At 41.7% G+C, this 27,193-nt stretch overlaps 1 protein-coding gene across 1 annotated transcript in view; it reads left to right on the top strand.

Moving 5' to 3' along the window:
* Positions 1-27,193, top strand: part of SDK1 (sidekick cell adhesion molecule 1) — a 675,085-nt gene that overhangs the window by 504,965 nt on the left and 142,927 nt on the right. The window contains exons 14-17 of the mRNA XM_065411886.1: positions 7,577-7,713; positions 18,920-19,067; positions 19,927-20,067; positions 24,236-24,417. Of these exons, the coding sequence (XP_065267958.1) occupies positions 7,577-7,713; positions 18,920-19,067; positions 19,927-20,067; positions 24,236-24,417 (608 nt within the window). The remainder of the gene's footprint in view (positions 1-7,576; positions 7,714-18,919; positions 19,068-19,926; positions 20,068-24,235; positions 24,418-27,193) is intronic.

Below are 27,193 nucleotides of genomic sequence, written 5' to 3'. Positions count from 1 at the left end.
AAGGACATTGTAGGGCCACAAAGATCATAAAGGGCTGAAGATCATAGAAACACCCAGCGAACATAGGGAATAGAGACTTCCTCCCCCCCACTGAGCTGGCTTCCTGCCACAGCTGCAGATAGAAGGGTCAACCAGGGGATGTTACTCCAGGCAAGCCATTAGAGAATTGGTGGAGAAGGTGCACGTCGACCTAAACCCTGCGTAAGGGAGTTGATCGAGCCTAAAAACCAAAAACACAAAAAGCCCCCAAAGACACACACTTCAAACAAACGTGTCCCTACACTGCTACAGTGGATATGGATCAGTTGCTAAAATGAATGGCCAAGCAGAAGGCACAACAGCAGCAACTCTTTCAACAAATGGCCAACCAGGGGTTTCTCTGCTCCACCACACTGTGTATTTCACAGTTTCATGGGAACAGGAAGGAAGTCAGGCAGAAAGCCTCTTCCTCTCTAAGGAGAAGGTTTTAGTTGTTTTCGAGCTCTCTATTGGGCTGTTACCCAGGATATAAAAATTACTGACAAATCCAAATTGAAAAAAACAAATAGAAAACTATTTTTAACTATTTACCATCAAATATAAAGTAGCAATAATGATGATTAGTTTTTTTAAGTATTTGCTTTTTTAGACCAAGAAGAAAGAGTAAGATAAGAAAACTCTCCCTTAGTCATCTGTGGATTTGACCTCCATGGAGGTAAATCCAGTGTTGGCTCCAGGAATGAAATCAGAAATAAATCTGTCTGATTTGACTCTGGCCAAACTTGTAATTTCTCAATACAGCCATGATATAGGCTTTCAAGAAGGCACACTCACCTGTCTGTTCTCTGTATGGAGTACAGTAATCATTCCTGTGTTAGGAGTTTGGTGAGACAAATGGGAAAGCTCTGAACAGAAAACAGGCTCTTCATTTAATATGTTAGAAACATTTATGACAATGCCATCAAGGCAGTGTGTTTTGTTAGATTTCCTACCTCGAATTCCTAGCAAGTTGTTGGGTCCATCAGCTGAGCCACCTGCTCCAGAGTTTAACTGGTGTATGGTGGATCTGACTTAGGAAATCATTCATGAGTTAGGAGCAAAGGTTTTTTATAAATTGACAAGAAGGCTTGTTTAATCTCCCTTGCCTCCTTAGTAATCCCCTTTTCAGTCACAATCTCTCTACCTGCTCTTGGGCCATTCTTCTTAGAAATCTCTCCAACAACATGTCTGGTTTAGTTCCCTTAGCAAGTAGTTTTCTTCTAACTAATTTTATAAGACACACTGTGTGTTTGCTGTGTAAATTTTTCAGTTGCCCTCTGGCAGTTATGAGCTGACTCAAAATATTACAGTATTTGTTTCTAATATGTATCATCTGCAACTCTCTAACATTATTCTCTAGCCCTATCACCAGGACTGCACATTCATTCTTGTTTACATAACCCCTATTTTAATTGCTTTGTCAGAGTCCCATCAGATGACCTCAGTGGCTGTCTCATTAACCTCAGACATGACAGTATGAGGCAGATACAAAACTATATCACCATAGAAAGTCTTCTTGTGGAAGTTATGGAGAAAAGTGACCACACCTGACTCCTTAGCATGAGAGGTGCATGGTCTGAGCTCATGATATTTCTTATGTGAGATCTTCATATGTGGTTTGCACATTGGCCTGCTAAACCCAGGGTTGTGAGTTCAGTCCTTGAGGGGGCCATTTAGGGAACTGGGGTAAAAATCTGTCTGGGGATTGGTCCTGCTTTGAGCAGGGGGTTGGACTAGATGACCTCCTGAGGTCCCTTCTAACCCTGATATTCTATAACTCTATATTTCTATTTGTAGCTTGGGAGAGTGAGAAAAAAATCAGTTCTTGAATTAGACTGATGACAACTGTTCCATGCCCCATACATCATTGTCCCAAGTCTTGTTCTCTTCCTTGGTTTGTTAGAGGCAGAACAGTCCTAGGTGGAAGTTCCTCTCAATCTAAAACAGTTAAAATTATCATGCACGCACATGACTTTCAGTATGTTTAAGCAGCAAGGGAAAGCAATTTCTCAGAGAAGAAAAAAGCAGCACTCTTTGGGGGCATGAATATTCATGACTGTGATGGGGGATTCATTTATCATTGCCTTGCACGCTCTCCTCCTCCTTTGCCACCATCTCTTATGTACAAAGTGTAAGTGTTTTATAAAGTGGGAAATTAATATTTGTTAATCGCCAGTTTTGTGCATTTGAGAAGGAGCAATACACTTCCCCACTCCAATTTCTTTTTAATTTTAAATGTTCATTTCTGGTCAGGTGTGTTTCTTACACACACTCTGTATCCGCCCCCAGGGGCTTAAATCTGTGCACACCATCTGTTGCTAGACAAGGTAGACCCTTAAGATTAAAGGAAGATATATTAGTGGTGCTAGGTGTATTGCATGAAAGTTACAGTTCATGGTGTTAGTGCTCTCTGGGAACAGAGCACACCTCCCATTTCCTTCATGCTGCTAACTAATTGTCCCGCATATTAGCATTATCATTTGGTGTGAATCTGACAGAATCATCAACTAAACCAAATCCTAAGCAAAAACATGTTTAAACTCAGTTTATGCTTAAAAAGAACATTAACTCACGTATATCACTACTCCAACAAGTCTCCTGACGGCTTCCTTAATGGGTCTCTAGACAAGCTGGACAGTCTCCTTTTCAGCTGTCAGAAAGCCATTTTAGGTCCCCGGACAAGTTTCACCACAGAATTGAGAGTGAAAAAGGATATGTCCATTTTCCTCTGTAAAATCATTCAATACATACCCTAAAGAAAAACGCTATCCTGCAAACTCTTCCCCAATAATATAGCTTCTTATGTCCCCAGATGAACTTAAATGCAACTCTCTACATTTACAAGGAAACAGGATTAACCCATCAATATAAATACTGGCAACATCCTTAATACGTTCAAATAATTGTTTATGAAGTGCTTAATAAAACACTTATTTGGGTGGAGATTGTTGCAACCCCACCCCCCCTAGCCACTGCTCCTATGCAATGCCCTGTGCTAGCGTCTTCTTCTAGAAGAGGCTGTGGCTGCAGCACATCTCGGCCCCATTTCCCACAGGGCCTTGTGATAGATGAAGGAGGGCTGTGACATCGGTGAGCAGCTACGCAATTTCACTCTCCTCCCTTCAGCGGGTTTCTTTGCCAGCTTAATTGCAAATGTGCTTTCTGAACCAAGGTGCACAGGTTGATCTGGGGTTAGGATGAAATACAGCACAGGGCCCTTAATGTGGTTTAATGTTTAATTCAAAAATAAATAACCCACCTTCTTCCTCCCACAAGAAATCTGAAATTCAGAGTATGGTTTGCACTGCTCTGATTTAAAGATACGGTCTGCATTGGAATCATTTGTATGTTTAGATGTGCAGGCGAAGGAGTTGGTTGTGCTTTTTAGAGAGCGGTAAATATCCAGCAGTTTAATGAATTAAGAAAATAAATGAGTACATTTGCTAATTCAAGAATGTCAAGTACAATTATGGCTTTTTGCTCTGACCGGCATGGGTCAGCAATAATGGATGTTGAGGAAGAATTTACGGTCAGCTCTGACCGTGGGAGGAGAGGTAGATCAAATGGGTGATAACCAGCACTCCCTCTTCTTCTGCTTTCCCTGACCGGGAGATCTTGGCCCTTAGGGACTGAGATAGCAAGAAATAGAACTCAGGTTTATAAAATATAATGGCTATCCCTGTTTTGTATGTGTTGTAGATCAGCATTCAATGAATGCAGCAGAATTTGGTTTCCGCACCTCATTGTACAGCCTCCATCACTTTCAGCCAGTGAATCCAAATGAAATATTTTTCATGGCACATGTATTTTTAGGAATTGCACTTTTTAATTGAGGTTGTGGTTTTTTTTTTTTTTTTTTTTAATGTTTCATTTAGCATTTCCATGGAGTTTCTGCAGGCATTTGCACTACATTTTCTGCTTGGATGCTTCCAAAAATTCCTTTAATATGAGGGAAAGATTCTACCAAAGACAGTTAAAAGCTTTCATCCACTGCTAATCAAGCTGTTTTGTAGCCTAAAAATATATATGCTAATTTTGATTACTAACTCTGTTTGGATAGTGTCAATGAGTATGAAAAATTCCATGTTAAATAATGTCTCCCGTGTGTTTTACTTTTTATATGTTTTACTTCTGTGCATTGCTAGGATAGCCTTGGGTTTTTTAAAACAAGAAAAGGGGGGGGGAATGTATTAACCAAGTTGTCTCAATTAAAAAAAAAAAAAGACGTTTGAATTTGGCTTTTTCCACAATAAGTCAGTCACAGTTCCATTCACTGTTGCACTGTCAGCCATAGGAATCTCGGCATAAATTACATTTTAGAAACAGGACAAAACTGTGAATAATTTAGAGATCTATTTTATTTATTTTCCAGTGGCTACTGGTACGTATACAACTATCGAACTGCACGGTCTCAATGTGTGGATGAGACGATGGCGTAGGGAGGGGGGTTTAGATTCATTAGGAACTGGGGAAACTTTTGGGAAAGGGGGAGCTTATATAGGACAGATGGGCTCAACCCAAACCAAAATGGAACCAGATTGCTGGCACTTAAAATTAAGAAGGTCATAGGGCAGTTTTTAAACTAAGGGCTGGGGGAAAGCCAACAGGTGCGGAGGAGCATGGGGTTCGGACAGAGACATCCCTTAGGGGAGGATCTATTAGTGGAGATTCACTATGTCCTAGTAAGGAGGAGAGGATGGAAGATGATAAAATACAGGTAGGATCTGATGAGAAACAGTCAAATGAAAAAAATCCCATTCAATTACATCATGTAATGGCAGATAGCGAAAAAGAGACAAGTTTTTAAAGTGCTTATATATCAATGCTAGAAGTCTAAATAATAAGATGGTTGTACTAGAGAACCAAAAAAGTGCCACCATGGCTAAACATAGTAAAAGAAGCAGTGAGAGGCAAAAAGGCATCCTTTTAAAAGTGGAAGTTAAATCCTAGTGAGGAAAATAGAAAGGAGCATAAACTCTGGCAAATGAAGTGTAAAAATATAATTAGGAAGGCCAAAAGAATTTGAGGAACAGCTAGCCAAAGACTCAATTTTTTTGGGGGGGGGGCTGTTACTTTTTGAGTACATCAGAAGCAGGAAGCCTGCTAACCAACCAGTGGGGCCACTGGACGATCGAGATCAGGGCCGGCTTTAGGAAGTGCGGGGCCCGATTCGAATACCCGGCGGTGGTCCGGGTCTTCGGCAGCACTTCGGCAGCAGGTCCTTCACTCACTCCGGGTCTTCCGTGGCACTGAAGGACCCGCTGCCGAAATGCCGCCGAAGACCCGGAGCGAGTGAAGGACCCGCTGCCAAAGTGCCACCGAAGACTCGGACTGCCGCCGGGTGAGTAAAAATTAAAAAGTTAGGCACTCTTCTTTAGGGCGCGGCGCCCGGTTCGGGGGAATCAGCCTAAAGCCGGCCCTGATCGAGATGCTAAAGGAACACTCAAGGACGGTAAGGCCATTGTGGAGAAACTAAATGAATTCTTTGCATTGGTCTTCACGGCTGAGGATGTGAGGGAGATTCCCAAACCTGAGCCATTCTTTTTAGGTGACAAATCTGAGGAACTGTCCCAGATTAAGGTGTCATTGGAGGAGGTTTTGGAACAAATTGATAAACTAAGCAGTAATAAATCACCAGGACCAGATGGTATTCACCCAAGAGTTCTGAAGGAACTCAAATGTGAAATTGCAGAACTATTAACTGTAGTCTGTAACCTATCATTTAAATCAGCTTCTGTGCCAAATGACTGGAGGATAGCTAATGTGACACCAATTTTTAAAAAGGGCTCCAGAGGTGATCCCAGCAATTACAGGCCGGTAAGCCTGACTTCAGTACCTGGCAAACTGGTTGAAATTATAGTAAAGTAATTATATGTCAGACACATAGATGAACATAATTTGTTGGGGAAGAGTAAACATGATTTTTGTAAAGGGAAATCATGCCTCACCAGTCTACTAGAATTCTTTGAGGGGGTCAACAAGCATGTGGACTAGGGGGATCCAGTGGATATAGTGTATTTAGATTTTCAGAAAGCCTTTGACAAGGTCTCTCAAACAAAGTAAGCTGTCATAGGATAAGAGCGAAGGTCCTCTCATGGATCAATAGCTGGTTAAAAGATAGGAAACAAAGGGTAGGAATAAATGGTCAGTTTTCAGAATGGAGAGAGGTAAATAGTGGTGTCCCACAGGGGTCTGTACTGAGACCAGTCCTATTCAACATACACCTCTACCCCGATATAACACGACCTGATATAACACGAATTCGGATATAACACGGTAAAGCAGCGCTCCGGCGGATCAAAGCAAGTTTGATATAACATGGTTTCACCTATAACGCGGTAAGATTTTTTGGCTCCCGAGGACAGCGTTATATCGGGGTAGAGGTGTATTCACAAATGATCTGGGAAAAGGGGTAAGCAGTGAGGTGGCAAAATTTGCAGATGATACAAAACTATTCAAGAAAGTTAAGTCCCAGGCAGACTGTGAAGAGCTACAAAAGGATCTCTCAAAACTTGGTAACTGGGCAACAAAATGGCAGATGAAATTCAATGTCGATAAATGCAAAGTAACGCACATTGGAAAACATAATCCCAACTATACCTATAAAATGATGGGCTCTAAATTAGCTGTTAAAACTCAAGAAAGAGATCTTGGAGTCATTGTAAATAGTTCTCTGAAAACATCCACTCAATATGCAGCAGCAATCAAAAAAGCGAACAGATTGTTGGGAATCATTAAGAAAGGGATAGATAATAAAACAGAAAATATCATATTGCCTGTATATAAATCCATGGTACACCCACATCTTGAAAACTGCATGCAGATGTGGTTGCCCCATCTCAAAAAAGATATATTGGACTTGGAAAAGGTTCAGAAAAGGGCAACAAAAAATGATTAGGGGTATAGAACAGCTTCCGTATGAAGAGAGATTAATAAGACTGGGACTTTTCAGCTTGGAATAGAGACGACTAAGGGGGGATATGATAGAGGTCTAAAATCACGACTAGTGTGCAGAAAGCAGATAAGGAAGTGCTATTTACTCCTTCTCATAACACAAGAACTAGGGGTCACCAAATGAAATTAATAGGGAGCAGGTTTAAAACAAACAAAAGGAAGTATTTTTTCACACAACGCACAGTCAATTTGTGGAACTCTTTGTCAGAGGATGTTGTGAAGGCCAAGACTATAACAGAGTTCAAAAAAAAACTAGGTAAATTCATGGAGGATAGGTCCATCAATGGCTATTAGCCAGGATGAGCAGGGATGTTGTCCCTAACCTCTGTTTGCCAGAAGCTAGGAATGGGAGACAGGGAATGGATCACTTGATGATTACATGTTCTATTCATTCCCTCTGGCGCACCTGGCATTGGCCACAGTTGGAAGACAGAATACTGGGCTAGATGGACCTTTGGTCTGACCCAGTATGGCTGTTCTTATGTACAAGTCTGATGTTATATGAATGTCTAACCTTCTACAAGCATTAGGCCAAATGAAGTGTAGATTGATTTTTCTGTGGGATTTATCCCTTCATTTTTTCTTTTCTTTTCTTTTTAAATAGAGAGCTGCCTCACTCCCCTCAGAATCTTCTGGCCATCCTAAATTCTTCATACAGCCGCAGCGTGATGCTTTCCTGGGTGCGTCCCTTTGATGGAAACAGCCCTGTTCTCTACTATATAGTAGAGTTGTCTGAGAACAGTAAGTGGAGTCAATACATTGCAACCTCTTGTGTTTCTTAACTATTCAACCTTCATTTCAGGCTTAGCTTTTACCAGAGCTAGTGACAAAATATTAGTACTATTTGCATATTCGGAAAGAAGTATGGTTTCTGCACAGGACTGGGAACAAGAACTCCTGAGTTTTAATCTAGATTAACATCACATCAGAAAGGTTATGAAGAGAAAAAGGTGATTAAAATAATCAGCAAACCTGGACTCCATCCCCAGCTCTGCTAGTGAATTGCTGTATGATCTCAAGCAAGTCACTTAACCTTTCTATGCCTCAGTTCCCCATCTGTAAAATGGGGATAGCAATACTTTTTCTCTCACCCTCTGTCTGTTTTGTCTGTGTATTGGAAAAGGGATTCTCTCTTGCTAGGTGTTCATATGGCTCCTAACACAATGGGGCCCCAATCTCAGATGGAGCCTCTAGACACCATGGCAATGTTAATAATTATTTTAATGGCTTACTAAAGATGCTGGAAATGGAGGTAACGATGCACTCTGCCTTCAAGACTCCCATCCTTAATGCACATACAGTTTCATATGTTAACTCCTGCTTTCCCTCTTCTGCTATTTTAAACACCCTTCCTCTAAGTTGGCAATTGATGCTAGTGCCTAGATGGATACCTAGCTTCATAGGTTGCAAAGCTGGCCATTCTGAACTGTCACTCCTCACAATTCCCTCTTCCTGCCAGGCTGCCACTTCATGGCACTTTGTTTGCAATGTTATCCAGGGACATAGCTAATGCCTATTTAGAATTTGGCTGAGGGGTGAGGTGCACAAAGGGCAGTTATTTTGCTCCTCTTTCCCGTTTTGGGGATCAGTTACCTTAGCGAGACTTTCTTGTGTCATCTACCCTGAGAAGCGGAAAAGCAGGCCCAAAAAATGGATTTCCCATGGCGAAGCAAAAAGCGCTGCTTTTCTACCATCTGGAAGTTAGCTAGTGCAAATCTAAAAGGTAAATTGTGATGATTTCAGATCTAGTGAATAGCAACTTGTTTTGCCACATGGAGAACCTGGGGTTGGGATCGCTCTTAAGACTCACTTTCTAGGCTGGAGTGTATGGATCTTCAAACTTAAGGTTTCAGAATTGATGATTTTGACATCAACCAGGCAGAGTGCAATTATCCAATCCTAGCATAGCTTTGAAGTGCTACTCATAGCCAGGGCCGGCGCAACCCATTAGGTGACCTAGGCGGTCGTCTAGGGCGCTACAATTTGGGGGGCGGCGACCACGGCGGTATTTCGGCAGCAGGACCTTCCGCCGCCTTTGCGGGGGACGGCATTTCGGGGTGGGACCTTCCGCCGCCTAGGGCAGCAGAAAAGCTGGCGGCGCTCCTGCTCATAGCTATTGTCATGGAAGCAACTCTTAAGAAGATTCTTAATGGCTGAGTCCCAGTCTATTTAGTATGGAGCTCCTTAGAACACGCTGGAACAATGTGCAGGAGCAATGTGATGCCTGCTAATTAGGTGGTCAGCCTCCTTCTTCACTAGCTGAAGTTTCTTAGTGGCCTTCAGGTGTAGCCTTGCAGTATTCCAGTCTGCTGTTCTGAAAGGCACCATCAGCTAGAAAACACAATAATTCACCTTATAAAATATGTAAGAAGTTCAGCAAAGGTCTGAGAGAGTTCTACAGAAGTCATGTGACTAATATCTCAGAACTCCACAGGATCCTCTGAACTCTTACACACGGTGAGATAGCTCCAATAATTTTTATCTGAAGGCATTTTAATCTACCACTAAGTGAATCTCATCACAAATCATAGATGTGTGCTTGAGTAAGATGGATAACTGCAAAAAAACCCAACCCCCTTGCGTTCTATGAACTGAGTACCTTCTCTTCAGTGAAAATTCTCTCTTCCAGGACCATTCTATACTGTACTGTACTTTGAGTTTTCACTGTTTGTTTTATCTACATTGCTTTTATTGTTCTTACTTCATAATCACTTGTTTACACAGGGCAGAGGGGACTCAGAGTTCCTGAATGTCCGTGCCCTTGTTTCAGTCCTCTCCTTTTATGTATTAATACTCATTTGCTATCGATTCCAAAAGGACCATAAGCAATGTCAGCAGCGAGTTTGGTTTGTATCACTGATTTTAATTAGTGCACAGCTTCACTATCTTCATTTCGTTTCTTTTTTTAAATCTCGGAATGTATTGATTGTGAGTCATTTTCATCTGATGAGTATACGGTTTAGCCTTAGTTGGCACCTACCGATTTCCTACTTGAGGTAACCTTGGCATCGTGTCTCGTCTGTCTTTTTTCAGCAGTGTTCCTAATCAGTGCTGAATTGTGATACTATACTGTTGACATAGCTTTGTCTCATACATGTTTGTAAACAAATTCTCTCTTTGTTTTTCATAGAAAATTTCTTTACTTTTTTTTCTGCCTGTTCTTTTTGGGCCCACAGGTGCCTTTTCATATACAGAAAATATTGGGGATTTTTGCATATGCTCTCCATGACCTCATTTGCTTGTATCTGTAGCTCTTTTACTATCAGCAGCAATACAATATGTTAGGTATCGTATTTCCCATTTGTTGTTATATAGATGAAGATTGGTGGGGTTATTACTTTTCAGTTCCCAGTGATGCACAGAAGTCTTCTTTCTTGATTCGGTGCAATTTTAATACACGGATTTCATTTTGCAGTGTTATAGTTGCCAAAATGTGTCCTGGATTTTGTTGATTTTTCTTTTGACTGTTGTGGTTTGAATACATTTCTAATAGCTTTAACATCTATTACACATTTTAAAGTACATACAGTGAGCAAATACATAATAAAGGTATCTGTTATAGAAAACTAGCTGAAGAAGGCTCAAAATAATGAGTGAAACTTTCAGGGGACTAATTACTAGCTCCACTGAAGAATGGCATATTGCTCCACCTGGCATGGATGAAAGCTCTTTTCCATTGGTATCGGTGCAGTAAAGAGATGTAAACAACTGATTTTAATTAGGGGGGGGGGGAAATAGCAGCAGCTTGTATAGATGGATTGCAGGAAAAGCATCTGATTTCATTCACCTTGTTCACCTAATCTTTAAAACGAAGTGTATGTACCTTGCAGGATACAGCAGTTTTCAAACTAATTAGTCACAATAGACCACTACCATGGGTGATTTGAGTCATAGGGCCTCAAACATGTTGCATCTGGGGAAAATGTATAGTTTGATTCATAAAAATACATTTTCTGGGAAACGTTCCTTAAGCATTCAAACTACATGCATACAAGGGTAAGAACCCACATTCACAATAGACATTCCAAACAAGTGATTGTGTGGCTTACTGTGGATTTGTACTGGCATCATTCTGTATGCCTTCATAACATGGTTAGCCACTGCTATGGTGTACCTAGGAATTCTGTGTTTTATATATCTTTGAAGAGATCCATTCACGTTATTGCCAGGGTGTCAATGTTTCTGGAGTTAATCAAAAGTTACTTCTACTTGGTAGCTATCTGAGCAAGTGTCTATGGAGCTTTGTTGGACACAACTTAGGTGAAAGCCTGTTTCTCTTTTACTGAATTCTTGAATATTTGGGCCTTGAGATATAATAGGATAACCCAGAGCCACTTGATAATGAGGTAAGGACCATATTAAATCCCTGCTACTAAAAAAAAAAAAAAAAAAAAATATGCACATGCTTGACATTAAGTCTGTGTATAGTTCTACTATCTCCGTAGAATTACTCGACTGATTAAAGATAAGTAGTTGCATAAGCCTTTGCAGGATCAGGGCTTAAATATATATGTCTTGAAGGCTATTTGTTACGACCAAGACTCATTTCTACATAAGGCTTAGAGGATGGTAGTCCGTAAGGCCTTCGAGCAGGGGTGGGCAAACTACAGCCCGTGGGCCGGATCTGGCCTGCCAGCAGTTTTAAGCTGGCCCTCGAGCTCCCGCTGGGGAGCGGAGTCTGGGGCCGCTCCATGCAACTCCTGGAAGCCGTGGCATGGCCTGCTCCAGCGCTCCAGCTGGGGTGCAGGGTCGGGGTCTGCTCCACACGGTTCCTGGAAGCAGCGGCTTGGCCCCCGTCCGATTCCAATGGGAGCTGCAGGGGCGGTGCCTGCAGACGGGGCAGCATGCAGAGCAGCCTGGCCATGCCTCCGCGTAGGAGCCGGAGAACGGACATGCCGCTGCTTCTAGGAGCTGCTTGAAGTAAGTGCCGCCCGAGCCTCTCCTCGCGTCCCAGCTGCCTGCCCCAGCCCTGATCCCAGCCTGGAGCACCCTCCTAGACCCCAAACTCCTCATCCTCAGCCCCACCCCGGAGCCCTCAACCCTCTCCCCGCATCCCACTCCCCCCCAGCCCAGAGCCCCCTCCTGCACCCTGAACTCATTTCTGGCCCCACCCCGGAGCACACCCCCCCAACTAAAGCCCTCATCCCCTCCTGCACCCCAACCCCAATTTTTTGAGCATTCATGGCCCACCATACAATTTTCTATTCCCAGATGTGGCCCTCGGGCCAAAAAGTTTGCCCACCCCTGCCTTAGAGGATGATGATCTCAGACCAAATGAAATCCCTAAAATTACATTTGAATAATTGGACCCTATTGGATTCCTGCAGACTGTTGGAAGCCTTGAACTTGAATATTTCACATTCTCAAATTGTTATGAACACAGATGTATTTGGGGAGACAAGAGAAACTTCAGCACTTTCCAGTGGTGCAGGCTATACGATAGTATCTTGGAAAGGGGAGGCATCTGAAATATATTCCAGAGCTATGGAAAACAGCTTTCTGCTAAGAAAACAATGGTTCTGTATCAACAAACAGGAAGGAATAGGACATCCATCTTGAGTTAGGAAGTCTTTCAACTCAGTTGATATCCCCTAAGAACAGCAGGCAGACTTCAAATGTGTAGAAGAAATTCCTCTTAGTGAGTCACTTGTCTTAGGAAGGAATGTCACTGGTGTCAAATAAGAGCCTCCAAAACAGAAATTCTTTGACAATCAAAACAGAAGTTCTTTACCATTTGATTTCTTGACCTGTCAAGTATAGAGTTACTTTCTTATTTTCATGCAGCTTAATTTGAAAAAAGGTAAGACAGCACTAATTCAAAATAGCCAGCATGTTTGAGCAGATTGATAACTAAATGAGAAACTTTTTCAGCCAACAGCAATTAAATTGGAAGACCGAGTGAGCGGAACCCAGAGTATGTTCCGAGCAGCTTAAGTTAAATGAAAGATTAGCACTGTCTGCTCAATATAATGGAGGTTTATTTAATAGATTGACCTGGCAAGTCTTTTGTCATCGTGGAACTTCTCCAGGCTTTCTGGGTCAGGAGACTGACAGTAATCCCTGAAGGAAGGGAAAGTGGATGATGAAATTTTTATTGAAGGTTTCCTATGTCAAAATTGTTCTTCTACATGGTGAAACAAGTTTCTTTGTAATTCTGTTTTGGTTGTGCATTTAAGCTGGAAGGGCAGCCTTTCAAAGGGTTTAGTTTATTGATTGTCAAGAGAAGACTTGCTATTTAAATTTTAAAGATACTCTGCAAACTTGCTGTATCCGCTGCTCCATGAGCAAGCAAATCCTCCCCAAACCACTTTTCCTGTACAAATCAGAGTGCCCAGGAGATGAATAGGGTTCGTTTATATTAGTTTTCAGTTTAATCTCTCTTCCTGCCAGATCTTTTATCTTCCACCAGGAGAGGAAAAAGAATAAATAAAGTATTCTACAGATGCAGTATATAAACAGAGCAGAGCCCCAAGGTGCTGAGGAGATTAATAGGCCCCGTTGTTGAATCAAACTGTTCACTAGATCGAACTGTTTGGGTTAAGCACTCTCAAGTGGTGTTTACACTAGCAGTAAACAAATGAAACTGAATTGTTCCAGGAAATGGACCAGCGCGGATTAGCTCATTTAAGGGCATTCAGCATTCTTGTTTGTGTGTGCTTTTCCATTTTCTTGATTAAGTGGCTTCAGGGAACTTACTAAAGTCAGCCATACCTTAACTCCTGCTTCCCATTAATTTTCATTGTGCACTTGGGTGTAGTGAGGTGAACAGTTGTTTGGCCACGGTCATAGGAGAAGTTCTATGAAAGGCAAAGTAAAGAGTGCAAAGAGAAAACTTAGCCTATGGTTTTATAGTAAATATGGGTAAGCATATTCTCATAATGTAGATTGCTATTGAGCTCTTGTAGTCAAGATCACTGTTAGCAAGCCTTTGCCAAACAAACCCCAACTGGTGTGAGAAATCTACTGTTCTGCAGGTATCTATCCAGGATTCCTACGACTTGCTGTGTCAGGAGTCACATTAAGACGACTTTGCTCTCAGAAAGCTATTACTATAATAAATATATTTTGAATAATTAAAAGATGCAGCCTTTATAGCCCAACTGGCATCAAGCCTGAGAGGGTTTTAACTTGTTAAAGAACCAGCCAGCAAAGCACTGAATTAGTGATTTGTATGTTGGTGACATTTAACACATTTGAGACACCTCATCTTCATTTGCAGGCAGTGTATGGCTTCATCTAGGTGATCTGTTAGGGACTGCAGTGCAGTTCTGAACCATATGCACAGATATGTTGCCAAAATCTCTGGCTAGGTCCTCAGTTGTTTTCAGAAATGTTTGTAATTTTAAGCGTGGAATGTGAAATAGCTGGTATTGTTAAAAACTGAACAAGTCTTTAAATCCACTGACAAGAACCAAATGTCGCCTCTTCTTGACTGCCCCAGTCATGACTTGGGGGAGAATATATGACACCATGCTATGTAATAGAATGCTAAACTGTATATATGTTCAACCACTAGGTGGCACTGTAATACACATTATTTAAGCTACCCTCAGCCATACCTGGCAGAGCATTAAAGGAACTTTTAGTGAACAGCTGGTATGTCCCTCTGAGAAGAAAGCTCTGTGGCCACTTCATATCTAGTACAGAAGCATGACCTGCTAGTAGCAGCCCTGCAACCTACCATGTACAAGAAATACATGATGTGGTGTCAGAAGTAAACTAGTGCCAGAGGAAAACAGAAGGAACAAAAGCAACAGAGGTTGCAGACTGGAAAAAAGCAACAAAGGATCTCATCAACATGCCACTCTTCAATGCCTCAGAGAGTTTCAGCTTTGACAAACCTTCACAATGGACAGACGGGAAGCAGTATTTTGCATGATTATCAGTTGCTACAAAACTCTATAAGGAAAATGAAGAATTTATGCTATTGGGAAGCAGGAAGAGCATATCTTTAAATCCTTTGCCTTTACTGAAGACCGTCACAAAGATGATTATGAAGCGTTCTGGCTATGTTTGATGCAAACTTTGTCTCAGAAACAAGTGGTTTATGAAGGAGCATGTTTTCATCAGAGATTTCAAGGACCAGGGGAAAATGTTGAATATTTTTTTAGGCGCGCTGCATGCATTGGCTGAAAACTGATTTTGGAACTGCAAAACATGAAAATATCAGAGACAGGCTTGTTAGTGGGTTAAAAGATAAAAATTTGTCACAGCAGGTGCTATTTAAAATAGACTTAACTGTACACAGCTATTCAAATAGCAAATCAGTCTGAGCTGGTGAGACAGCAAAACCAAGAGCAACTTATCCAACTTGAAAATAATAAACTATCTTGGATGCTATTAACAGATGCAGCATGATTGCTACAAGTCATTACCATAAGAACCCTGAGGCAAGGGGAAAGAACTCCCAGGCTACTAGGGACAAATTCCAGTCAAACACCAAAGCCTTACACCCAAAATGTACAAAATCATATCCCATGAGATGAGGCATGTCCAGCCAAAGGTGCAAGGTGTAATAAATGTGCAAAATATGGATATTTTGCAGCTGTTTGCCACAGTAAAACAATCAAGGAGCTTCATATTACAGACAATGAAGAGCCATTATTTCTGTGGATCTATCATGTGTGATGACTAATGCTAAGATTTTGTCATGGATATTTTTAGTAAAAGTCATGGACAGGTCACAGGCAATAAAGAAAAATTCATGGACGCCAGTGACCTGTCCATGACTTTTACTAAAAATATCCATGACAAAATGGGGAGTTCAGCTGTGGGGTCCCCACATGGCCCTGCAGTGGCTAGGCAGCTGCAGGGGCCTGCTCAAAGCTCCAGGGTCCCCTACCAGCGGTGGTGGGCTCGGAGCTCTGGGGTCCCCCCCACCACCTGTGGTAGCCAGGAGCTCTGTATGGGGGGGGGGGGACGCTGTACCTCACAGCTGTTGCAGGCTGAAGTCACGGAGGTTGCTGGAAGTCAGATTTTGTGACTTCCGCAACCTCTGAAAAAAATCGTAGCCTTAGTAATGACAGAGCCTGTCTAGAGAGTGAAACTTAATATTCATAGAAAGACTTTAAAATTGACTCAGGAGTAGATGTCAGAGTTATCTCTGAAGGGACTTATAATAACCTTCAACCCCACCCCACTCCCGGAGCTGAAGTTACCTGACAGTTCTGACTTGTCCTGGAGGTATTTTGAACTGCATGGGTCAGTTCACCACAGGAACAATAGCTTTGCATTCGGAGTGCATGTGATCAAAGACTAGAGTTACCATATTTCAGATTGCCAAAAGGAGGACATTGCCGGAGGGGAGGGATGGCATAGGGGGTACAGTTGGGGGTGCTAGAGGGAGAACCTGTGGTGGGGGTCCTCACAGGTGTTGCTTCCTATCGTGGTGTGAGGGCAGCTGGTGCAAGCAGTGACAGCCGTCAGTCAGCACCTCCCTGTGGGACCTCCTCCCCAGGGCTGGGAGTTGGGACCTGGGTGGGTGGGATTCAGCCTTGGCTTTCGGGGGAATGGACCAATTAGCTGCAGGTGGAGGGGAGGGACCAATTAGGAAGTGGACCAATCAGGGCTCTTTCTGAGCAGCCGCTTGTCTGCTCTGCAAAAACCCCAGACATTTCCGGATATTTGAAAAGTCACCTGACCAGAGAAAGGAGGCTCAAAAAAAGAGGCTGCGTCCAGGAAAACCCAGACATATGGTAATCCTATCAAAGACCAACAACCTTCTTAGGCAGGATAGCCATGATGGGCCTAGTGAAAAAGGTGGAAGAACTCGACAGAGGATTTGAAGATATTGGACTTTTGAAAGGAGATCCAGTACAAATAAGCTAGTGTACAAACACTTCTACCAGACAGACTTTGGAAGAGACTAGCTCCAGATTTATGCTAATTCAGAAGACATCATTACCTGATCGTACTGGTCTATTTTCCAAATGCATGGAAATAATTAACTTGAAAGACAAAGCATGATGCAGTGTTATTAAGCTCAAGTGCACTTTTGCTCACTTTGGTATTCCAGAACAACTAGTGACACACAATGGACTACAATTCAGTGCAGCATAATTTAAGTCATTCCAAACTAAATATGATTGATCATATTACTAACAGCCCACATTACTCACAATGTGAATGAAGAGGCTGAGAGAGCAGTAAAAACAATGAAGAAAATCGTATGCTGGAAGAGCCATTTCTTGCTCCGAGTTACAGATAACAGCAAGAGCATCTGGTGGGTCTAGTTCTACACAACTTCTGCTGGGAAGATCACTCAGTACTGCTGTTCCAACTTGAGATAGTCTTTTCCAAAGTGGCCAGACATGAAGAGAGTTGCCAAATTGGATAAAAAGAGTATGAACACTTTTACAACAGACACCACTCAGAACTGCCATGTCTAGAATCTGGTGACTGAGTTCATGTCAAATTGGAAAGAAAAACTTCAGCTGTCATAAAGAAAAGAAAAAAAAAAATTCGGTGTTCAGAACATATGTGATGGAGGCCAACAGTGGAGAGTTCAACAGAAACTGTCAAAATCTACAGTTTGTTCAGAACTGAACAATCAGAGAAAATTCTACAGATGGCAGACATAGATCAAAAAGATGATGATTCAAAGATTCCAAACTGAACACAGCCAATTGTTGCAGCAAATGGACAGCCAGATGACAAAATTGCTATGCATTCGGGTTATGTAATTAGAAAACCAGTATGATTCAGTGACACTTAACAGATCGATCTGTTCTGAACTTCAAAGACAGCATGATAGTGTAAATTTTGTAAATGATAGGAATGTAGAAGAGATATAATGGAATGCTAATCTGTATTATACTAATCTATCACTAGGTGGCACAGTGTATACCATACCTTATTTAAATTAACCTCAGCCACATCTGTTCACTATAAGGCCAGGTCTACACTACCGCGGTAGTTCGACAGCTGGCAATCGAACTTCCGGGTTCGATTTATCGCGTCTGGTCTGGACGCGATAAATCGATCCCGGAAGCGCTCGCCGTCGACTGCGGTACTCCAGCTCGGCGAGAGGAGTACCGCGGAGTCGACGGGGAGCCTGCCTGCCGCATGTGGACCGCGTCTGAACCGCGGTAAGTTCGAACTAAGGTATGTCGACTTCATGTAGCTGAAGTTGCGTACCTTAGTTCGAATTTGGGGGTTAGTGTAGACCAGGCCTGAGAAGGAAGCTCTATGGCCACTTCATATCTGGTACAGAAGTGTGACCTGCTAGTAGCAGCCCTGCAACCTACTGTGTACAAGAAATATATGACATGCTAAGGTGAAAAGAAGACAGAATATTTAATTTCCAACATATTTCATTTTTCACCTCTCTGAAACTTGGGACTGTAATTCATACAGCAGAGAAGCTCAGTGTGTGAACTGACAGTGGAGGTTTTACACTACTGCTGGAGCAGTTTATTCCAAGGAGCCATCCTAAGAAATTATTAGACTGAATATAAGACAATACATCTGTAGGAAACATCCAGGCATGTAGAAGCCTTCCCAGGTCTTGCAGCAAAGAGCTAATTTGGCTGACAGAGTCACTCTTCCACACCTGCTAGAAAGCTGGGTAGAAAAATGTTGCAGACTAGCTGCGAATTTCATTACAGCCCTTCAGCCAGAGACACTCATAGGTGCAGTGTGTAATGGACTGCTAAACAGATGGTTTGCGAAATACACAGCCCATCTGTCTTTATTATGCTCATTTCCTCTTTTATTAAAATGTTAATGAATACAGTTTTTAGTTATTAAACAGTGACAAGGGTAGCATCCCTTTCCAGTAGACACATGTGCAATCTACCTAACCATGGGGGTAGACAGGAAGGTTTCTTTTGTTCCTCTGAGGAAAGAAGTTAAAGGAAGCATATTGTAGTCATAGACATTCACTCACTTCTTAAGGGCTTTTAACAAGCACCTCAATATTATTAACATGTGTGTGTTCCTCCACCAGACTCTCCCTGGAAAGTGCATCTATCAAATGTTAACCCTAAGATGACCAGTATCACTGTGAGTGGATTAACTCCAGCCCGTACCTACCAATTTAGGGTGTGTGCTGTTAACCAGGTGGGCAAGGGCCAGTATAGCACTGAGACCAGCAGGTAAAGTAAAAGTAGATCCCTATGTAAAGCATGTGAAGTAACCCCTAATCTGTTCAGAATTGTTAAAATGAAGTTACCTTTTGTACCACAGTGTGAGGATGTGGGCACTCAGTGGACAGCCCTGGTTACACGAAGTGCCTAAGAACTTTGAGCAGTATTTAGCCATACTGGCAGTTAGCACCAGCACATTCTGCATGCATTGGGGACAGAGGTGCATCCATCTTTGCAGAGTAACAATCAAACAGGATCATAGAAGAGATGAAGTGAATGCATGTAGGGCCAAAATATGTTTTCCTGTTGTTTAAGACTCAGTGGTTAACTCTGGACTGGGCAGAGCACTCACCCAGTCACTGCATGTCACTTCTATAATTACTTCAGTTGCGACATAGAAAGATGGCTTCATCAAGTTTAGTTTCAGGTGCATCCCCCTACCTTTATAAACCAAAGCTTGCTATGAGCATGAATTGTAGAACAGCTGAGGTTTAAATGGCTTTTTCCAACATGTAGGTGTTTGATATGAAAAATATTGAAAGAGTCAAAAGGAGTCACAGATTCTGATCTGAGCTCTAACTCATTCAGGCTTGTAATGTTTTCATACAGTTGAAGCAGCATGGGGGATTCAGACAGAATAAGGTTACCTCAGCTGTCCTCCTTGTTGCTTGCTTAACTGATTTTCTATTAGGTTGATTTGTTGTAACTATTTCATGCAAAGTCATCAGTAGTTTGATCAGCATTATGCTTCTTTCTAGTCTTTGGACTTAAGTAAATAAAGCTGGTTCACATTTAGTGGACACATAAAATAAAATGCTAGAGCTTTTTCTCCCAACGCCCACATCCCATCACATTCTTTTGTGCTTAGATTGATGTTACCTGAAGAACCTCCCAGCGCTCCTCCTAAAAACATAGTAGCGAGTGGACGTACCAATCAGTCTATCATGGTTCAGTGGCAGCCTCCGCCTGAAAGTGAACATAATGGGGTTCTCCATGGGTACATCCTAAGGTAAGTGACTTACGCTCTGGCCTAGAGGGATCTTAATATAAAGTCTGGCGCTAAATGTCTTAGTGTGTTAGAGGTGGACATCCTAGCGGTGTGATACAAATAAAAAAGAAAGAGTGTTTAAAAGACAATGTCTAATTCTGTTCTAATTTATCATTAGATATTATTTGCAGTGCCATGCGTGCATAGTGCTTTGCAGACAAATAAAAGACTCCCTACCGCAAGGAGCTCATAATTTAAGTCAGACATATCACACAAGTGGAACAGTGGCATTCTGGGTTCTGGAGGAACAAGGATACTGCCAATAAAGTAGAGAGGATGTGACAGATCAGGTGAGCCATGGCCAGATTAGGGTTTGGAGTTGAAAATAAATTAAGTAAATAGTCTTTCTGCAGCCCAGCTATACTGTTAATGTAAAGGGACTTCAAATGGGTAACTGAAAAACACTTATTTCATCCAATCTTTCCACTTATGTATGGAGAGGGTGTGGCGCCTAAAACAGGGTATGATCAGATTAGAGACTTCCCAGACCACATTCATTTTCTAGTCTCTTTGGGAGTCAGTAACCAGTCCAGCTGGACTCAGCGATTGCCTGGTTCCCAGTTGGCTCCCTAATTGTCCCTACAGTGAGAGCAGGCAGCTGTGGCATTCCCTCTGCTCAGGAAGGCCTTGTCTACACTCGATTCTTTTCTGGGAAATCTAACATTGTACAACCACTGGTATAGTGCCAAGCAAGGTTGGAGCCCCAGTTTAGACAGAATACAGATGGCTGGTGGCATTTTTACCAGTCCTCTAGATCTGCTAAAGGATACGGTGGTAAAAAATGCTAGTGCCCTTTTTACACTAGTGTTACCACTTTGCTACCATTGATGGAGCTGCTTTGGTGGTATTGCTGAGGGTGGAAATTTCCTGCCAAGCCTAGTGCAGACACAGCTGAAGAATGTTAACCATTTCCCTGTCACCCAAGCAATGAGGTCTGTATGTCCAATCAGAAGATACAACAATGTGGTTTATATAACTCTTGACTATATTCCTGCACCCCAGCCTTCTTACCTGGCAGTTTTTCAAATGTCAATTTGTAAAAAAATATTTTTTAAAGTGAAAAGATGTGTACACAGCACATACCGTATTTGGCGAGCTCTCACTATGGTATGCTTTCTCCACCACCCCTTTTGATTGTCATTTTTGTGTGTGTTATATCTATTTTATAGACCATCTGCTCCTCTGGGCAGGGATTTGTCTGCAGCAACTATGGTGTCATGCACATCTATGGGTCTGTCTATAAATAACAAACAGTAACTGTAGGCAACACTGTTTGCACGCCATCAATCTTGGCCAGTTTACTACATTTCTTGGTGAAAGCCTGTGAATCAAAATTGCAATATGCCAAAGACTAAAGCTGAAGCTTTGAGTTCAGATGGATTGCTGGGGAAAGCCGCAGGACCTTATTCTCTACTGGGCACAGATCTAATGGGGAGCTGGTTGCAGCTCCCTGATTCAGGGCTCTGGTTGTGGTGGAACAGGAGGTGTCCTGCTCTTTGCTTACACTGCTGAGGTCCCTAATGGCAGCATAGCGTCACGTTTGGTGGAACTCAGCTCTGCCACGCCCCTTTCTGCCCCTACTATGTCCCTTCCTACCCATTTACTTGAGGGTTGGTGAGGGAGGTTATTTTAGAAGATTTCCCCCTACAGAGGAAGATGTCTTCACTGGGAATTTCTGGTTGGTAAGCAACCTTGGTGGATCAGAGAATCTGTTACCATTTTCTCTGGTGCTGATATACTGTTGAATGAGTGGGATCAAAAGGCACTCTAGTGGGTCAGCTAGTCCATTCCCTTGCTTTGTCACAGGATTGGTTTTGATATTCCTAAACCAGCCCTAATAGATTGGTAGTTAGTCTGCCCTTAAATACCTCTGGAGATAGCAATTTTGCAGCCTCCCTACCCTTCGCAGCCTGTTCTACTGTCTGACTGTTTCATATAACATGTTGACTAATTTTTAGGTTAAACATTTCCTTCTGCAGCTCATGCAAAATTAGCATAATTGATCCGTCCTCTCTTTAACATCCCTTTTCATATTAGTAGAAAGTTATCCAGTCCATTGCCATCAGTCTGTACGAGTTTGTTGAAAACGTTCTTTAGACATTTAAATTATTGTGTCTAGGCTCCTGAGTAGGGAAACAAACCATTCAACAGGAATTTAAAATTGTAATAAAACTTTCCCCTGTAATATTCCAGGGTTGTTCTTGGGATTCAAAATGTGAGGGTTACAGGAAGGTATCTGCTGTTGAAGGGATTTTCTGTACTAGTTTCAGCTGAGTTAGACTACAGTTGCTCTGTATTAAAGGTGCCTTTTGAAATTAAGGATGTGAAAGACCCACTATAACATCAGGTCCATTGCGCTGTCTTTGCAGCATAGAATGATAATCCCACCATAGAGGATGTATTGGACTTAAACTGACAGAATGCCTGATCTAAAAAGTGAAGGTGCACTGCACAAAGCCTATACAATATACAGCAAAGTATATATATGGTGAGAAAAATCACTAGGACATGACATTTCTGAACTGGCCTTTTTCCTCTGCTCTTTTTCTCACCAGCAGAGTGTGGTTTTTATAGGGGTGTCACACTAAGAGCACAATAGATTAGACCACGGGAGCACTCCACATTTTGACTGCTACCTGTGAGAGAAAACAGAGTGCTGAGCAAAGAATTGACATTGCCAAGATTCATACAACCTTCCTATCATCCCGTAAGTGGAGGAAGGGGAGGTCTTGCATTGAATGGAGGCAGAGAGAGCCACCTAATAATCCCAGGGAGAGATTCTGACATTGCTTTGCTATATTTGCCTTCTGATTTTGTGTTAATATTTCATGGAGCTATGCTGATGTAGTCTCAATACAAAACATGACCAAGTCAGGAAGCCACACTGCTCTTCCAACTCTTTGGGGTTGTCTGTATCACTGCTATTGGGTGATCAAGAGCTGCACTGAGATCTCTCTAGGAACAACAAAATCTAAGAATTAGGCCTTGTCTAAACACAGGGATTGCACTGATTAAATTTATATTGGTTTAAAATTACACCGTAAATGAACCAATGAAACTTTCTCATGTAGATAAGCCTTTAGTTACTGTTAAGCAGGGGCTGACTTAAAACAGCATAAACATAGTACGATGAATAAAATTCCAAACCTTCCCATAGTTGCCTTTTCACAGAATAGCAATGCTTCATTTGCAAGTCATAATGCCATTTGGTCTACTTATTTCTGATATGTTGATTAGCATATTGTAAGTATCTACTACACAGCTTGTTTCCTAAAGGGAAAAAAGCAAACAGTCTCACTTGAAGTGTTCAAATTTCCAAGGGTTGTTTGAGAGGAAATGATAATTATAGAAAACAGTGGATTCTCAGAGTGCAAAAGGACACACCAAGAAAAAAGGCTCTAAAATATGCATCCAAATCCGTTCTATTTTCCATAACTCCTCCTACAGGGAAATGTATTCAATTGCTCCACCTCTTTGGCAGAGGTTCATCACTGTATAGATATAGATATATTACTAATCCTTATTTGGCAAACTGTTTCATCTCTGTATTACCATTCTTCTGATTCCCACTCTTTAGCAAGCTCTTCAGTCCCTAGGCAACCCCTGTTTCAGGCCTTGTTATAATCATTCTGTGAATGTGGATTCCTGATGCAGGCTTGAGCTGACAGTCCCTTAGACCAGAAGGCCTGAACGCTACTGAGATCTTCTTGCTTTTCAGGTTGAGGCTGAGGAAGAAAACATTTCTCAAACTGATTTACATCAGCACCCTGATAAAAATCCTGTCCATGATATTTTTTATACTAAATCACAGCTTTTACTAGACAAGCCACATTTAAAAAGCTATAATTTTTCTACAGCCATAAAACAAGATAAAATGCCAGTTTTGTTTAGCCCTGAGCATGTAATTTCAGTGAAATCAGATTATAAATACTATAGCAGTCAAGCAGGGTATGATCTTATCAGGGGTTAGTCTGTTGTTTTTGAGGAGGTTCTATTATCCTTTGTATAATTCTTCAGTAAAAGTTTGAATATTGCATCTTCAGAGAGGAAGCTGTTTTGCTAGTCAGTGCATTTGCTACAATTGATGCCTTTTAACTGACTGCATTGAATTTTCCTTTTCTGTATGCAGGTATCGCCTGGCAGGCCTCCCTGGGGAGTATCACTATAAGAACATCACCAGTGCAGAGATTAACTACTGTTTGGTGAAAGACCTGATCATCTGGACTCAGTATGAAATCCAGGTGGCATCTTATAATGGAGCCGGGCTGGGAGCATTCAGCAGAGCAGTGACAGAGTACACTTTACAGGGAGGTGAGCTCCACTCTGCAGGCTAAACTGCAAATCCTTTGCAGTCACTAATTTTTAGACCGAGTGAACAAATAGTGCAAGGGTTTGTCGTATGTTTCCCTTTATGAAGGGAAACACTCTGGAGACAGAGGATTCTACAGGAGAGGTTCAAGTGAGATAGAGGCATTTACCAAGAGGAAAAGGGAGCTGTAAGTCTTATTCTCCTTTACACCTCTCTGGCAATATACAGGTGCCCTGAAGTGAGTGGAAATTACATCTATAACAAAAGGATTTGTAATTACTTTTACACCTACTGAAAGACATGTTTACACTACTGGATCAGTCTGAAGAATCCTTAGCATAATTGAGAGTCAAGCCCTTAAGATTTCCATTGATTTCCATGATTGCAGGACTGAATTTTGAGCAATAGACAGTCTCATGATCTCTGCTTTAGTAGGTCATAAAAACAATTAAACTATTTGAAAAAAACTTACACTTTTACAGGGCATGTTAGTTTTTAATCAGGGAAGTATATAAAATGGTTTGCTAATTGTTGATAGGAGTACATTATGATGTGAATACATGTATTGAGAGTTGTAGAGAGATTTTAAAAATAGACTACCCAAGTGCAGCATCAGTTTACCAAGACAGTTAAAGAGCAAGAAAACAGTCCAAGTTATATCTAAATGTGATATATCTTTAGATTCAGAGAATCTAAAGTCTTGCAATATAGAAATAAGTAGACAGCCTCCAGTCCTTTAAAAACTTTGTATCGGAGCTAGAAATGCATTTCTTAAAGTCTTCTGCTATTAGATAGGAGTAATATTATATATCCCAGTTCTCTACCGAGAATTGATTTCTAAATGGAAAATCTAAAATCACTTTCATACATTGGTTTCCATTCTTTTTGTGCACAGTTTTGTTTAGTTGGACACTTCAAGCTATCCCAGCACCTTAACCTTCCCTCTGCTAAGACCCAGGTTTCTGACTTCCGACTCTTTTTGTTTAACCCTGCAATTGACTCGAATGTTCCTTGATATGATAGTTGCTGTTATCATCTTTCATTAGTTCGCTGTCTGTCATTTGTAAGGATATAAATCCTCTGTTACAAACGAAGTGCAGTGAGTCCTGCGTTCAGTATGACTGGTAGAAGTATTTATAATGCAGGATAATCTATAATGCCCTATTCATCTTTATGTAATTCTTACTTAGTACAGATGAAAAAGCTAGGTGTTCCCTTTTAAAGTAATTCACAATAGCAATAAATAGCTCCATAATGGAGGTTGCCATCCCCTAATGTTCTTGCGGATATCCTCGGGCTTTCAACCCACTTTAAAAACAGTTTGAATCCTTTTCACATTTGGAGTTGAGCAGAGGGGAGGCTGCGCAGCCCCAGTCTAATCTGAAGCAGAGTTAGTATCAGGTCTCCATACGTTAAGAAATGGATCATGTCCTATGCCACTCTCCCTGCAATTGGAGAATGTACAGACACCTGTGGTTTGTGACCATTTCTCACTGTTGACTGTGCCTCCTAAACCAGCAGGTGATTAGGAATGTAAATCAGAGCATGGGTGGAAACTATGTCTTGTAATACATAATGTAGTTTAAAGATGAGCCTAAGAAACCTGCATCTATGCACCTTGCCCACCTCTCCACACACACCCCGCTTCACACATACTAGTAATTCGGATTGCACTGGCAAGAACCTGCCTGTCTGTGGATAGAAAAATTACCTTAAATACCTGGTATTAGTTGAATGTGCCATGCAATCAAAACCCTGGCAGCAAATGAGCGCTGAGAGCAGATCAACACATTAATATTGAATTCCCCTCCACCTCATTGGCCACGTGAGCTGTGGCCTCACACCTGAATGCATATGATTGGACTTTTATTAGTCTTTTTGGCATTTAGTTGTGGCAGCCCAAGAACCCATAGTTGACTATCAGCTGCTCAGAGCTCTTTTAAAATAACTTGTGGCCGGTGTCTAAGAGAGAACGTAACTTGCAAGATGCCTGAAGACCTGAACTCACAGAAACTGAGTTATAATGTCAATATAATGAGAGATATTGGCAAAGCATGCAACATCCTGAGGTCTGAGGGTTTGACTGTTTCAAAACCCCAAAAGTCTTTTTAGTGGGATATTCAGTATAACCCTTTGATGCTGTGTGTATGCCTTTCTTCATCAGGGTTTCTCCAGCTGTTCCTTACTTCTTTGATGTTATCTTTGACAGGGATTTGTGCCAACTTTCTGCACAGAGTAGCTGTTGCTCATTTGAACAGAGTCCTTCAGGACTTTTCATCACTGTGTGAAAAGTTGAGGCTTCCAAGTATCTCTGCACAGAAGAGTTATTTCATCTACATAAAAAGCCTTTTGGAGGGTGATGCAAGTAGTCTCCCTTGCTGTGTTTGGTCCAGGAGAGAGACAATTTTTCTTCCCTTCACTCTGGGATCTAGCACTTCGATCTTAATCTTATTGACTTCTGAGATGCTCTCCCTTTGAACAGCTCCTCCCAAAGTTAAATGCCAGTCCATGGATTTACATTAGCCTTCAAGTAACTTACATAGTAGACAGACATCACATTCCCCACCCATTTTCATAGCCCTCGAGGGTCACCTTTGTGATGTGTCTGAGAGACTGTGGCTCCACACTGAGGAGAACTATACCCGAGTCTCCAGTGCTCAAAAGCTGCTGCCAAACCCCAAGGAGAAAGTTATAATTTCAATATACATCTGTCTGATTTCGTGAGGAAACAGTCTGTAACATCGATCCCATTTCATACCGTTTTACTCAAGCTAGTTC

This window comes from Emys orbicularis, chromosome 10 (assembly GCF_028017835.1).
Source record: "Emys orbicularis isolate rEmyOrb1 chromosome 10, rEmyOrb1.hap1, whole genome shotgun sequence".
Lineage (NCBI taxonomy): Eukaryota > Metazoa > Chordata > Testudines > Emydidae > Emys > Emys orbicularis.
Note: the sequence above shows the minus strand (reverse complement) of the source record. Positions and strands in the feature narration are given on the sequence as shown.